This window comes from Athene noctua, chromosome 1 (genome assembly GCF_965140245.1).
Source record: "Athene noctua chromosome 1, bAthNoc1.hap1.1, whole genome shotgun sequence".
NCBI classification, from domain to species: Eukaryota; Metazoa; Chordata; class Aves; order Strigiformes; family Strigidae; genus Athene; species Athene noctua.
The window spans coordinates 133941706-133958409 of NC_134037.1; the positions used below are offsets into that span (position 1 = coordinate 133941706).

The 16704-nt window shown below is 40.1% G+C and overlaps 1 protein-coding gene across 1 annotated transcript in view; it reads right to left on the reverse strand.

Annotated features, from left to right (window-relative positions):
- GTF2E1 (general transcription factor IIE subunit 1) overlaps positions 1-16704 on the reverse strand; it is a 58776-nt gene that overhangs the window by 37526 nt on the left and 4546 nt on the right. The window contains exon 2 of the mRNA XM_074897087.1: positions 11431-11908. Coding sequence (XP_074753188.1) covers positions 11431-11878 — 448 coding nt within the window. The 5' untranslated portion in view covers positions 11879-11908. The remainder of the gene's footprint in view (positions 1-11430; positions 11909-16704) is intronic.

Here is a 16704-nt window from a genome sequence, read left to right on the forward strand (position 1 = left end):
CTATTCCTCAGAAAACACAGTTAACAAGAAACAGAATGAGCACTATTGCTTGTGGAACATTTCTGTCCCTTCAAAATTTTAAACACAAATCTGTTCAACACTGGCAGATACCGTGGGTTCTCCATTTCAGTTGTGCAAGTTTTAGGTATACACCAGACTGTCTGCACTTTGATGAAAGAAAGCAATGACAACCAACATACAGTGTGTGGGCAAGGAAGGGCTCTAGAAGAATTCGCACTTGTGCTCCTCCTGCCTTCTTCTTTCAAGAGTTGCTTTGCCACAAGCGTGTGTATCAGGCCATATTTAAGTAGAACCACCAAAGTACAGATTCCTTGAGTTGGCTGTCTCATAGGTCCTGGTTCAGAAAGAGTATTTCTGAGACAATATTCCAATTCATACACCTCACCTTTACAAAATGTGCAATAGCTTCAGACACAGTGGAAGATCAGGCTCTCTCGTAACTCAACAGAAGGCTAACAGAAGCAAAGAACATTTGCTTCTCTTCCTAACTTTGTAATCCGCTCAAATCTCTGGACAAGCCTCTCAATGCTGTGCCTATATTTCTCCATATACTATACTGACATTACCTTTATCTACAACACTGACGTGCACAGAGCTTCACAGCAGTTGGTCAACCTTCTGAAAAAACAGCTGTTGAATTTCTTGCCCCAAAATGTCACACAAGATAAAAGGAACCAGCAAGTTCCTATTAAAATAAACTTCAATATTGCTTTGAATTCAAGATTGCTGTTTGTAACCTCAAACCCACCCACCACATTTAAGAACCAGACTGAATCTGGCAGGGACACAAACAGTTCTTATTATTGTAAATGAAAGAAAGCAGATTTTGTGCGCTGGCAGGGCACATGTGGATGGCAACTGCAAAAAGTGTATGTTTGGCATTTAGGGGATGGCGTTACTGCCAGCTATCAAGCATTTCCATTACAGCACCTGCTGCAGCTTCACTTGGCATGCTCCTGCAAGCAACTTTGTCCTCACAATACTCAGCTATTGTAAAAACTGTCCAGCAGAAACTATCCTCACTGAAGCCTCTGTGCCCACTGCAGTATAACTTGATCAGCTCATTATAGAAACCCCATATTTACCACTCATTCATACAATTGATATTTCTTGGTAAGGGGGAAAGCCAGTCTGACTGACATGATAACAGAAAGAACAGCTTGAATGTTGCCAGAGGGGAAGTTGTTAATTTTTCAGATAATGCAACAGATTAGTGGAAAAGAATATTTGTCCAAACTCACAGATCAAGGTTCAAATGCACACTTCTTGAGTACAGAATTAAGTGGCAATAGGGACCAACTTTGATGTTCTTTTCAACACAAGACAATGCATTCATGTCTTTAAAGTGTGAATAGCTAAACGGTAAACAAAAAAAACCACCCAACCCCAAACCAACACACCAAAAAAAAAATCCCCAAACAAAAAATGCACACCCCACCTCCAAACTAAAAGCACTTTACCAGACTGGCAAGAGAAAGACTCCCTTCCCTTGTTTTCCCATCCCTCAAGAGTAAGAGATTTCATTCTTCAGCCACAACCACTTTTCATCAGTTTGTTCTCAAATTCAGGCATCAAAAGAGAGATCAAAGTACAGAAGATTACTTCACTAGACATACTGAAAACTAGGTCCATCTGAGAAGGTATCTTCCTTTAACAAAAGCAGCTGAACTTGGAAGACTTTACCTTGCAAGGTACAGTGCAACATCTTACCTTGCAAGTTGTTACAATTTCTACTTCTGTCTGTAGAGGATCTACTTTTAATCCTGAAAGAAATACTATAAAGATCCAAACACTCAAACCAAGTTAGTCACAACTCCTAACCATGGAACCGGCTTCAGCAAGCCATTCTGGGCACCTTTCATTTGTCTTCTAGAGTTTGTGTACAGCTTAGTGACATTTTCAAGACTTTTACATATACGTGTTTAAATCACATTTTGGTCAGGGCTCCCAAAAGATTCCTTCAGGTGAGCAAGCAGTTTCTGCTGTGTGCCTCCACACAGCAGATAGAGAAAGGTACATGCCGCAAAGGAGGGAAAAAAAATAATTTTCAGTAAAATACTTCCTCTTGAAGAAATACCAGATGATCACTGCTTTGCCTTTTCACTTCACCCTCTAGAACTTGTGAGCAGTTAAACTGATTGAATCTACCTAATAAGCATTTCCTGATAAAGCCCCTGTTACCACCAATCTTACAAGACTTACTTACGAAGGATTCACAGATGTTACTTCTCATTGTTTCTTCATTGTGATGAAGAAGTTTGACCATTTGATGATACCATTTTGACCACCATAATTATAGTATTACTATGCCATTTCGCCACCTGTCAGGCAGCTGACAATGCATCAGTGTGTGCTGGAAGATGTATTTCAGTACAGGATAGACACACATGAGCCTCTAACTTCTACCCCAACAGCACTTTGGGAGAAAACACACCATGCTGTATTACCTTGCTCTTAATTCGAAAACCAGAAAGACACTAGCTTTTTTTTCTGGCCAAGGACCAAGTACAGCTATACAAAGACAGTCCAGGGGCCCAGTCAGCTGTTTAAAATCACTTCTCTAGAGAACTGTATGGGATACAAGCAAATAAGCTCTGCCAGGCAGCCACAGCAGGTTATCAGTGGAGAATGAGGCATACAAGGTGCTCTAAGGGCACAGCAGTGCTGTAATTCAGTTGTGAAACAGCAACTGGATCACAGCCTGCAATGTGTAAGTGAAATTACCCCTATGTATTTATTTCTTGGGCGTAGTTTAGGTAGCAAACTCCAGAAAACTCATAAGGTATCAACAAAATTTGCTTCTGCATTTCACAACATCATTAATCTAGATTTCATGCTAGAGTTTCCCCTTCCTGCTGACCTGGCTTTGCAATTAGAGAAGCAGAGCAATTTAACATTTAATATCTTAAAAAGGAAAAAAAAAAAAAAAAGAAGCACCTTCAGAACCACTTTATATTATCTAGAGGAACACTGAGTTGCTCATTCATCTCAGTGTGGAGACCATTTTTAGCCCAAGTAAATTAAAAATACTGTAACAGAATTTTCAGGCAAAGATATTTCTCTTGAAAAGGTAAATTAAAGATTCAAAAAATGAGCTGCATAAGACACACAGCAAATTACTGACTTTTCAGAAGTGCCAGATGATTTAATATGTATTCAATATAAAATTGGAAAAGAAGAGGAATCCTCTCCTCTTCTCAGTAGGAGCTACTTCTGCTCCAGCTTATATGCACAACCACAGCAGCTCTGAGCTGACAGAGCTCTTCCTTCCGTCCTGCTGTGGATAAATGAAGCCAGACAGTAAGCAGAGAAAGAAGCAACTGGAGAGAGAGAACATCCAAAGGAAGATCATTAAGAAGAATTTTATTTTTTTTTTGGTTAAACTTCAACTAAGAAGACTACGCCAAAATACCAACTGAACCAACACAGTATACCCTAAACTGCATCCAACGGCAGAGGCTGCAACACAACTAACAGGATGCTCCATGAGCTCCTGATCCAACTTACAGATACCCATGCCTAACAGCATGACACACTTTGCAGATGGTATTACCAAGGATGCAGTTTCAAAAGAACAGCAAGTTATTAGAGCAAAAGATAGGAATGCTGCAGTTCAGTTTTCATCACTGCAAATGGCTTAGCAACATGCACAGATTTTACAAAGATCTTGGCTGTTATCTATTTCAATTTGCGAAGCCAAGAGAAAAGTTAAAGTGATAACCTTTATCTGAAGGACAATTATTTCCTGCACTTCTAATAATAAAATGTCCTTTGCCAACAACAACAAAAAAAGTTATCAATACTGTAAGTCAGGGCATGCATTTATCAGATTATTTTTTTTTTTAAATCTAAGAGACACAGCACACCAGCCAGAGGTCAGTGTGGAATACAGGAAAGTGACCAGCCAGCACTCTACAGGAAACAGCTTTTCTGAGTTATTCGGTGACTTATAATCTTCTGCTCTGCACAGCACAGGCTCTAATGCTACCTTCACCTATTTCTTCACTGATCTGAGAGATCCGTGGTTAGACTAGATGGTTCTCTTTCAGGCAGGGTGTCCAATTCACAGGGAATGAGTTCAAGTTAAAGATGCAACATCCCTTTTGAGTTGTTCTAAAGAGTTTTCTTACTTTTAGAAAAACATGCATTAATTCTGACACGTTTTTCTCAGTTTTCCCTTCCCTGTGGCTCCAGGCCTTATCAAGCTGAAGCAGAGTAAAGCTGACAGAAATACTCTTGGAGCTTTTGCCAGAAATTTGAATAGAAACAGAGGAACTAAGCAGAGCATGGGCAGTTTCCTTCTGTTGGTGTTTCCAAAAGCTCTCAGTGGCAGCACAGACAAACAAAATGTGCCGTGAAGTCAAAAAAAAAAAAAAAAAAAAATCACACTGATGCACTTACATACACTTGGAAAGCTAACAACAACAAAAAAATCTTTACAGAACTTGAAGTTGTTCAAAACAGAACCGCTCTGAATCCTTTCATTTTCAAGAGAAGTTTATGCCAATTTACAAAAAGACTTTTAAAATTCTGATTTTGGCTGGTAAAAAGTTGTAAATTGTTGTAATTGTAATATCCTATAGCACATGAACAGCAGTACATGGTAGACAAAGCTATCCAGAATGCCTGTTCTGAAACTCATTGAACCTAAAGGATAAGAATCAACAGCATAAAGATCAAATAGGATTGACTACATAGTATGAACTTATAGAAGAAATAGCTCTAAGTGACTAATTTTTTTACTGGCTGGAAGGGACAGAACACAAAAGAGATGTACCAGAAATGGTCACAAGAGCTTCACAGAAAACAGTCAAGGCAAAAAACTGAGAGAAGGGGAAGAATAAGAAAAAATTACAAAACAGAACAGACTCAGAAGTAATGTGAATCATATGAGGAAGATTTGAAGCTACTGTAGAACTTGCCTGAGGAAGTAGAAATTCAAAATGAGAAGATAGATTTGTTCTGAATAGCTCTCACTGGGGATGAAGTGAGAAGCTGAGCATTCAGAAGAAACGGCAGCTCCAGAAGTCAACACAGGTCAAAGCAAAAAAAAAAAAAAAAAAAAAAAAAAAAAAAGACTGGTCAAATTTCTAATCTCAGTAATAGGGCCCAAACCAAACAAACGCTCAGCTGCATACAGACTGCCTAAATGTGATATAAGGTGCCTTGTGAGAGGGACAGAAAACCAGCCTCTGGACACATTATGTGCAATTCTGCTATGAAGTACACAAATGATGTGTGAGAGGCTGACAGTAAAACAAGTGGGATTAAAATGAAATTCAAGGTGTTGTCTTCACTTCTATAAAACTGATGTTGCCACCTTCAATCTGTTCTTCCCAAATTAAATTTCATATCAGCATACAGAATAAGAAAGGGATCTGGAGACACAGTATGTTCCTGTTACCATGCATCTTGAGGAACAGTAAGACAGCAACCATTCACCAAACCAAGAGCAAACTCTGGGAGGGCAAAGAGTAGGCAAGTAATTAGCTATGAACTCCAATAACAGCAACAGACTCCAGTTATTACAACTGCAACTAAGAACATCCCAATAGCATCATCTTCCTGATTCACATTACCCACTTATCTTCCATTCTCTTCTTTATACTATTATTCATGTCTTATCTAACTGAATGTTATGGTGAGGACACTTAATGTATAGATGTAAGAGAGACTAACTGTAATTACAATTTACTGTTAAACTCAAGGTTTTTCTTCACAGTAACAGAAGTGAAAAACACAAGACTGGATGAAAATTATATTCTCAAGGTAGAACAGAACAGAGGAAAAACAACTTCATCTAGCCTTGTATTTTCTTTCTCACATCAAATTCACCTGCCACGCTGGTGAGTATCTTGATAGAGTTTGGTATTTAGAATACCTAAGGAAATCCAGGACTGAATAACAATGATGCCCTGCAGGATCTCATTTCTGTCACTCCTTCACTTCAACCCCACTCTACCTTTTGCAGTTTCTAGTCACATACTTTCTTTGAAATTGCCCTTGAATATGACAGTCAACTCCAACACTACAGTAGATTTACAAATATGATTAGGCTATAAGAACAGGATACATCAGAGAGACCTTCCCCAACCAGATCCAATTAATCACGCTACAGAACACGTATCCATGAACATAATTTCCAGTTTTATGACATTCAATAAATTAATCAACCCAAGTCCATGCAGAGAAAAGAAGACAGCTCCCTCTGCTGGGTGAGACAACGCAGCTCCCTCCCGTCCTTCCCCACACACGCTGCAGAACACACTTGTGCATATTTAATTTATTTATTTAAAAAAAAAAAAAAGAATCCAATCCACAAGATGGTATCAAGTTGTTTAGATGGCTCTGCAGTTTCAGGAATTGGCCTACAGAAACCAAATTTCTGTAGTTCCTCCATCTAAAAGCACAGGGAAGAGAATTCTTTCCCTAGGTCTGTGCAACAGCCTAATGAAATAACATCTTAATCTCCAGGTGAAACACTTGAAAAGCCAGTGTCCCTTACACCAGTGCCCACCGTCAGCCCTAGACTGGGAACAGACAGAGTTCAGCAGTGTTACTGACAATATGGATTTAACATCAGGTTTTTACTGCTACTCAAACTCTTTCTTGTACATCCCTGCCTAAAGAGATAACCCTTACCTTCTTTAAGGGAATGGCTGCAATTTTCCACCTGTGTGAGGCTTCATCACAACGGCAGCACCATGCAATTGCTAGCATGTAGAACAAAGAGTGATGAAATATCAGAGCAGGGGTAGACAGCAGACAATGGCACACTTGAAATTAAAAATACACACTTGTATTTCAAGTACTTATATTAGGATCTTCTAGGAAAACTACAATTCTTCTCCTTTCTCAGTCATCCAATCTGAAATACAAAACTAAAAGTAACACTATTCATTCATACAGCATTACTGGGTTTCTTCCTGTATGTTAAGAAATACTAGCCATTTAGCTTAGATAATTTTAAATAGCACGAATCTCTCATAGTCAATCACTTAGCATTAGGACAGAGGGGTCACAGCACAGTATTGTCTGATTTGATACATATTTGTTTAGCAATACTTAGCATGAATAGCTAGATTTGCTGAAGCCTTAGGCCACAAGCTATGAACTTTCACTTAGATTTGCTGAACTTTTACCTAGTTAAGTAAAAAAGGGCCTCCAGAAGCAGTGCAAACCAAAAGTTAAGGAGGCTACAATCGTCAGCAGAAGCTGCAACTCGAGAAGATGTTGCCTTCCTGGAGACAGAGAAGGAATCCAATAAGGTGTTAGAAGATCTCAGACCAGAATCACCATTGTTCCAAAAGGCACATGAAAGACAGGTGCATAGATTGTAAGGGTATAATTGCCCAGGGGTTGCTTTGTTTGGGGTCCCTCTCCAGAAGCCCCCAGCTCGAGCTGTTTTTTTCCTCAGCTATACCATTTGAATTAATTATTTTTTTTATAAGATTCGATGCCTGACACTCTGCTAGGGTTCGAACTGCAAGGATAATTAATACCAGACACCTGGACAGTGAAGAAGCTTCTTTAATGTGTAGATCTCAAAACACTCATAAAAGTGAGCAAGAACTGACTGCTAGTGTAACAACCCAGCCTGCACCAATTCCTGTCAAAGGCACTGCCAGGTCAATAGGCAAACTGCAAAACTGTGACCTCTTGAATCAGAAAGTTCTTTTTAGCTTTGCTATAAGTTTCTGGAACAAACTTTTGCAATACAAAAGCATGCTGTGTCCAAGCTGTTTGCCTCTAAAAGCAGAAGTTACTGATACTGCCTCTTTAGAGGCAACAGTAAAAACTGCCACTGAGGAGAAAGCGTGATATCTGGAGATGTGTTTGAGCTCTTCATTTAGAGCAGATGGGACTAAAACTCATGACCTGGGCACACAGTGCTTAGAGCTGGCAGGCACTCACTAGTCATACAACTAAGTGACTCCTCCAACACAACATGTGTTTCTTTTCTTTTCACTTTTCAAAAGATTCCTTTGTGAATTGAAGCAGCAGCAAAACTAGCTTTTTCGTCACCTTGACTTTCACCATCTGGCAGTTTCTTTAACATTGCACGATTACGGTCCTTGAACTTTCTACAAGTACCAGACAATATTTATTCAACCTTTGACAGAACATTAAGTTTTTGGAGCTTTTTTTGGGTTGAGATGTTTAATGGCAGAAAAAGAGATGGAGAAAAATCATAGAATACTTTTAAAAATAGAGATCACATTCTCAAAATAACATTTATACCATTTTAAATCTACATTTAAAATTACCTTAGTGGCAAACTCGCTACTCTGTTCAGAAATATTATTCCAAATACATTTGATGAACAGCAAAAAGCACATCTATACCTATGTGCCCTGAAACCATATTCCTGTTACTATCAATTATTTTCTCTCAGTAGACACATTTCCACCTTTCAAAAACATCAATAATCACATGTTCTGATGAAAAAACAAACACGTCAGTTTATTTCAAAATTATTCAGAAATGGAGTAAAGCACAGAGCTGAAAAAGCCTCTATCCGACAGCTGGTAACCTGTAAGAAACAGACCCCTGCTAAAGTCAAGACAGACTCAGATGCTGTGGTAAAAATTGAAGAGCACTACAGATCCAACTTATCAACAGGCTCTACACAAGTATTGTTAATTCACAAATTTTGATGGCACAACTGTGGGCATGAAGAGATTCGGGAAACCTCCTTACCATCACTGATAAAGATGGGCAAAAGCAATAACCTCCTCTTCTAACCCTGCTTTCATTCTACAACAATTGTTCAGAGTTTGGATTTGAGTTTTAACTAGGGAAGAGGAAAGCAAAGCAGAAGTAAACATAAGACAGCTAAACTATCCCCAGTTCTGAGTGACAAGGACAAGAAGCAGACAGTGAAACAGGATGTCTTTTAACAGCAGATCTCAGCTTGGTCCAGACTAGCTCAGAGGATGCCTTCCATGCTTTGCTTGTTCTATGGACTAACAAACCTTGGCCCTACAGGCCTTTTAATTCAGAGAATTTTATCAACGTGGCTGCAGTCCAGGAGCAGCTCAGGTCAACCGTGGCTAAAATTCATGTGGCTTTCAGCTGCCCTTCAGCAGTTGTACTGCCATGAGTTTCAGTGAGTGAGAAAGGTTTATGCATAGAGCTGATAAGGGCTAAAGACATGCTTGGAGAAAAGGATGGCTATTCACTAATAAACCTTGTTCCTCTACAGGCCTTGTCCTCATGAGCTCCCTCCATGAGAGACCCAAAGGTGTCACAGTTCTTTCCTAATACAGAATTTCAAAGGAGCAGGAAACACATGCAGACAACACAAACCACGGCAATATAAAGCAGCCATTCTCGATAAAAAAAAGCCAAACAAAATTGCCCACTTATTTACTGGAATGGAAACAATCAGCAAACTCATGGTTAGGGGACAGTATGAGCGCTTCCTAAAGAGTAACTGGAGAGCCCTAGTCAAACTGGTATTCCGTGTAAAAGCTCTTAAGAAACAACAATGCACTACGCACATTAAGCTCTCATTGACTTAAGTTACATAAGAAGAAACAGAATATACATAAATTCCAGACAGGTATGTTCTTATTGAAAGTTAAGTGAAGGTAAAACTGGCTATCTTGTTATTTGCATTAATACTGACAGAAACGAACTGCTGGGGATTGCTGGCAAAACAGCACTCAATCTTTCCTTCTATCAGCAAAACTGCAAAACATTCCATGTGCCAGTGATTTTGCATTGTGAAGGCAGCCAGTGCCTGTACTGCAGATAAACCCTTGGTTGACCTCATAAGTTCCTGGAGCACAGACCTTGCTGTTAAAGCTGAAACCCAGCATTATATTTTCTGCATCTCCTCGACAGCCAGCTCTCCCCTCTTGGAACTCACTGCCCACACAGGCAAACTGAGAAGTGTTATGGGTCCCCCTGGGATGAGTGTCTTACACTCCCAACTATATTTGTTCTCTGCACAGGTCCTCTACTCTCTCCTTACTGAAGCAAACTGCAGAAGAATTATTCCCCTTCAGCCCAACACCCACGACTATAGCTACCACAGATGATCATAATTGTAGAGAGTGCGTGTAGTTTCCACTCGGTGGTGAGCAAGAATATCTGTGCTGGCACCGCAGGTTTTGGTGCTCCATGAGGGAGCAACTTCTACTCAGAGAGCTGCGCTGAATTACAGCAACGACCGTTATTTGCCTTGGTGGATTCTGCTCCTCTACTACTAAATGTAATTTTCATGGTTGTTCAAGTAAAAAGAGATTCACAGCTGGAGGCAAGAAAGAGGGTAAATGATAGGCTGAACATCTGTTAGGTGTTTGCCCTTCTCCAAAGCAGATCAGACATCTGATGTAACCCGACATTAAATCCTTCAAGACCAATGACAATGAATTTCTACAGTTTCTCACTATGATGACTGACACAAAGCACCACATTCCAATGTTTCTGAGAGCTCTCCTGACTTGCTCTTTTATTTTTCTGAAAAAAGCAAGATCAGGTCAAAGAATTCAAAGGGAAAAATTAAAAAATTAATTCAGAAGGTGGAAGCCTAACAGCCAAGCCCTGCTCCCTGCCTTTTCCCCAGAATAATCCTAGATTAAACTAGCAAAATAGGATCTCATCAGGTGCAGGTGTTCTTTCTTTTCTTCCCTGGCACAGAAGCACAGAAGACACAAAGTATTTGGACTGCCCCTGTAGACAATGACACCCAGAAAAGATTCTTATTTCATATGCATGATAGATACACACTCCACTGAGACACACATTTAGAAAAGAATCTTGTTTACTCCCAACCACAAAGTCTGTAATTAATTTCTTCTAACTTTTGTGAGACCGCTTTACACTGGGGAAGCATGGTTGTGCAGCAGAATGAACTGGCTAGAAGAAAATTAAACAGGAACAACTCACTCCTAACATGGCCATCTCTAAATTACAAATATTTTGCATACAAAAGTCAACTATATATATATATGCCCTCTCTGCAAACTACCAGTAATTCATACAATTTACAGGCAAGACCAGGTTATACTGAAAAGCTGTCAGCTTCCAACAAGGACAGACTGCCTTATTCACCCTTGAATTTGATTGTGGTAAGACCTCAATTTCTCTATGGCTTGTCACTCCAGCATCTGTACAAGCATTTTACCAGCGTTGCTATTTGTGTGTGCAGACTGTGTAAAAACTACTGCATCCATTACCAAAACAACTACCAGTGGGGCAGCAAAATATGACTGTTTAGGTCACAGCAACAATTCACAGCACTTTTGTATTTTACTCAGATATTCACCACCTGTAGAAACAGTGTCCCCTATCTCTGACCAGGCTCAAAAGAATTAGCCTAAGAGTCCTTTTCCTTAAAGCCCAGCACTTACATGATGAAGGAGACAGCAAGAGCATTCTGTTACCTGTACTCTTTCTTACCTGTCCTGGGGTCAAACAGCTGGTTGGCCTCCAAGTCTGTGAAAGTGCTGAAGCAAATGGGGCATTTAAAAGAGGCGCGATTGGTGGAGTCTCTTTCATCTGTCTCAATCCTCCTCCTCATGTGGTCCAGCTTGTACTTCACCACGTTAACCAGAAGGCGGTAGTTGATGAAGTAGTAGTTATGACGGGTGGTTTTGCCATCTGGAGCTGTCTCTACCCTCATCCTGCATTTGATGAATTTGTCACCCTTGAGGGTGTTGAGGACAGCCCGCAACTGCTTCCTATCAAACTTAAGGAGCTCTAGCATGTCCTCTTCCTTCACACAGGGGTTCCTGATGAGAATGTCCAGAGCCAAAGCATGTTCAATGCCATAAAAGCCACGCACCACATATTTGGCAAGGCGTTTGAGAGCTGCTGGGACCTCAGTGAGGACGTCTGGGTCAGTCATAGCAGGTTCAGATCTCAAGCTTCATGTATACTGCAACAAAAAAAAAAAAAAAAGGCAGATGGATTCTTAGCTAGTCCTCTGACTTCAGAAGTTTCAATTTATCTTACTCAGAGCTAAGAAAAGGATAGGGTGTTTTCCATTTCTCTTTCCCAAGCCCTCTACTGTCTCCTTAAGGTATTAATAATGCCAATGCTACAGAAATAAAATTAGGAAATGGTACCTCTCACTCCTAACAAAATGATAGAAAACTTTAAAAGAAAAATCACACAAGAAATTGATACCATAACATATGGCAGATTTCATTTCTACTCAGTCACAGCCAACAGAGCTGGAATAAGAAAGCTGTCACAAGAAAGCTGACTTGAAACTGAGCTCCAGCAGACAGCTTCATCTGAAAAAGGCTACAGCAAGGAAGGTCCTGAAACAGCCCAAGAGAGTGGAGGAATCTTATGGCCCCAGCTGATGCCACTTGATCACATTCTAAGTAGCCCTGCCTGCTTCTACTCCTCAGACATCACTGGGCAGAGATATTCTATGAGGACAGCTTGCTAGTACAGACTGGTATGCCTTCAAGCAAAAGCTCCCAGCTGCACAATGAGAACAGACAGACTTTTTCCTTACTTTCTGATAAACAGACATTAGTCAACCATCTACAGCATGAAAATTGCTAGCATTACCAGCTCCTACACCACTAACTACTTCAGCCTTGATCTTAGATGAACAAATAGGTCCTTCTTTTAAAGTGTCTCACATTCAGGCCTTAGAAGGCCATGTATAATATAGCATGATAAATGAAGTAAAAATCAAGATTTAGTGAACAATGAACAAATTATGTGTTTAAAAAGAAATAAGTATTCCATGAAGTATCTTTTGAGTTAATCACAACTTACCATACTGTGACAATAATTTAAGAAATACTGTATTTTCACTCCATTTTTCTTCACCTTTACATCAAAAGGCACAAATGGTCATGACAATTACATGCTTCTGAGATATACATGGGATCATGTGATATACATGCAAGGAATTCCTCATACTGTCACCCCAGCCAAGACATAGCCAAAAATCAAACCCCAGATGACAACCAACAGCAGTGACCCCCTTCTGAAGCAGCCAGCTTTATCCAGTGGAGAGAAAAAGGGAAGTGACTCCATAAGGCACAGAATAAAGGTTTACTATCATTTGACAGAGTGGTTTTGTGCATTTTCTCTCCACTCTTTCAAGTCTATACATCTGTACGCAATAATAAAATTACCCTCCCCTCCTAATGCACTTGAATTTCCCTTATGAAAGGTTCCAGATAAGCATGAATTATTATAGGTACCTTTGAAATACTCATTTAGGGGGTTGTACTTCCAGTTAACTTCAAGTAAAACTTTGAATAGCCTTTTTCAATATGAGATTTCTGTGCTGGTTTAGGATATGAATAACCATTTATTAAGCAAAAGGTTCCTTCAGCTGAAGATAAACCCACACATTAAGTTCTGTTTGTTCATCATTGCTAAGCAATTTTTATCTGTGAACAAATAGTAAAACTCTGCCAATCTCAATTTTCACTTCCATTAGATGATTCACACACTGTAGATATACATACCTCCCCAGCCTTCAAGAATCAAAGAAAGGAGAGAGTGACAGCAGAAGGAGGGATCTGGATGGGATCCTATTTTCTTTATCACTATCATAAAACCTGTAATAGCCTTTTTGACAAACACCATTCCAGAACTTTTCTATGCTCCCCACACTAAGACATCCCCCTGAAATCACCAAGCTCTACATGGTAGTAAGTCATCAGCTGCTTGGTTACATCAGCTCAAACTACTCAAAAATCTGTGATCATTTATCACAGTAGCCTAATTTGATTATTTTCTTTTTGTATGAGAAACACTGCCCTCCCAAAAAACTTCAAGCAACATTACCCATTGAAGCTTTACTTCTCTTCAATCAAGGAGTTATGCTCCTATTAAGGGCCAGTGCAACTGCAGAGCAATTAGCCTGCGGATTCTGGAGCTTAAGAGTAAGTAAATTAAGACTGTTCTGTCTTTTCTGCCTTTTGGGTAAGAAAAAAATCCACTTTCGTTCTTGTCTTATAAATGTTTCCCTGACTGAGCTTTTCTTTTTCTCTAACTTAGGGCCACAGTGAGCAAATTGCAATGAACCGAACATCATCCGTTTGACTGCTGATGTGCATGCTGAGAATAGCTTACAGAAACCAATGCTTGAGTGTTCAGATCCAGCTTCCCTTCAAGGATATTAAATTATGTTTATCACAGCATGAATTAGCCACGAAACAAGTACTTCCAGGGTCAGTTAGCTTTCTTTTGCAATGCCAGATACAAAATGATTTATTTTCACACAAAGGACAGTTTTAGAGAGCTTTGTGTTAAAGGTAAAAGCGTTAGCAATAAAGGATGTCCCAACACGAGTTAGACATGCAGTATTTTTGAATCTCTAACTCAGACCCAATCTGAATACCATCACAAGACATTGTTTCTAAAAATGAGTTTTGTTTGGTTGATATTTTCAGTCTTTCAACCACTTAAAGATAAGTCTTGCTTTTGATGGAATCTGTCAGCAACATACTGATACTATAAAACCATGTCAATGCAGAAGCTGGTTGGCAGCCTTTATTTATTCAAATAAATTAACTCTTATTCAGAGTTTAAGCACAGCATAACATTAATGTAAAGATCAATTTTAAATAAAAACTGGCGCCCCAGAAGATAGTTTAAAAGTCAAATGTTTTTAAGTGCTCATCTCAAAAATAGACAAACAAAAAAGCCTTCTCTCCTCACCAGTTCACTGTCCCCTAAAAATTCCTTCCAGAAAAACCTGGCGACACAACTTGCAGTGGGCACAGTGACGTTCAGAACATCAGTTGTAACAAGAAAAGGAGAAAAAGTGTTTTCAAAGAAGCACATCTCACTCTGGATACCTCATTTGAGAATTGATACAAAGCATTTTCTCTGCAGGAATCTTACTGAGAGAACAGCTAAAGAGTTCCACAGCCACTTTCAAAGATTTAAGATACAATTCCTGAATAATGCACTCAAGCAGCTTAAACTGAGACTTGTAAGGGACCAATAATTAAAACTACTTCTAAGAGTACATACTTTTCCCTGGTTTTCAGCAACAGTCAGAGTTTTAGCAATATTTCTTAGTGTCAATCACTAGAAAATATTTTTCTTCATCTAGTGGAACAGGAGTTTTTACACAATTATTTCTTCTCCTCAACTAGGGATTTTTAGTAATGTCCAAATCTTCTACATTCTCAGGTAATGGTGGATATTTTGAGTGTAACTGGTTTTCTTCCAGACACGGCTACATGGAAACACAAGCATTCTGAAAACACCACAAACTGTTCTTTCCCATTAATCTCCTCTTCAAAAAGTTGATGAAGAAGCATCAAATTTCAAATGCTGCAGAAGACAGCCTTTGGGTGAGACAGGTGGAAAGAGACTGGGACAGACTAGTATCAGATGGAAAAAAAAAATTAAAAAGCAAGCAAGCCACCAAAGAACACCCTCATCATACTTTGCCACATGAAGGTCAACAACACTAAACACAACTAACTTTGCTCTGAAAATGAGCATGGGCACATGCAAACATCAGTTTTTATACTACATTGAGGCCCAATGCCAGCAATGACTCAAACAAGACCTGTATGGTCAGACGTAGGTCATATTTTCAATCAAGGAATCATAGAATCATCTCGGTTGGAAAAGACCTTGAAAATCATCCAGTGCAACCATTAACCTCATACTGACCCGTTCTCAACTCCAGCAGATTCCTCAGTGCTGGGTCAACCCGACTCTTCAACCCCTCCAGGGATGGGGACTCCCCCCCTGCCCTGGGCAGCCCATTCCAACGCCCAACAACCCAGTGTTAGCCAGTCTAACCCTTGCCTGGCGCAGCTTGAGGCCATTCCCTCTTGTCCTATCACTTACTACTTGGTTCAAGAGACTCACCCCCCGCTCTCTGCACCCTCCTTTTGAGAAGCTGTAGAGGGCCATGAGGTCTCCCCTCAGCCTCCTCTTCTCCAGACTAAACCCCCCCAGTTCCCTCAGCCGCTCCCCATCAGACCTGTGCTCCAGACCCTGCACCAGCTCCGTTGCCCTTCTCTGGACACACTCGAGTCATTCAATGGCCTTTTTGGAGCGAGGGGCCCAAAACTGAACCCAGTAATTGAGATGTGGCCTTACCAGTGCCGAGTACAGGGGTCAGATCCCTTCCCTGTCCCTGCTGGCCACGCTGTTGCTGATATAAGCCAGGATGCCACTGGCCTTCTTGGCCACCTGGGCACGCTGCTGGCTCCTGTTCAGCTGGCTGTCAATCAACATCAACTTCATAATCAAATTCTCATGTAAGTTAGGTGATACAAAACAAAGGCATGAAAGAGAGCGTATACCATTGTCAGAACTGACCAGGTCAGGGTCTAACAAATTGGTTTTTTAGGAGAATCTGGCCTCCCTGCCACAAAGAATCATAGGCTACAGCGTATGAGCTCCAAATCCTTACTACGTTTCACCAGGCAAGACAGACACTGAACCAGTTCACAAGTGGTAGACCAGGGCCACAAGAGTATCAATTTAAAATTCAAATGCAGGGGACTTTACCACTGCATCCTTGAGCAGCGATTTCACCTTCCATTGAAGCAGTAAGTGAAACCTGAATTAATTATGTGTGCCAAGAAATATGATAACATCTCCTAACAAGATTTTAATGGACGTGCACCTGTTTCATAATAATGTCTGTACTGACCTTAATAATGTTTGAACATCAAGGGACATTGACAGAGAAAAAACAAAAGAAAAACAATGGCCAAGATA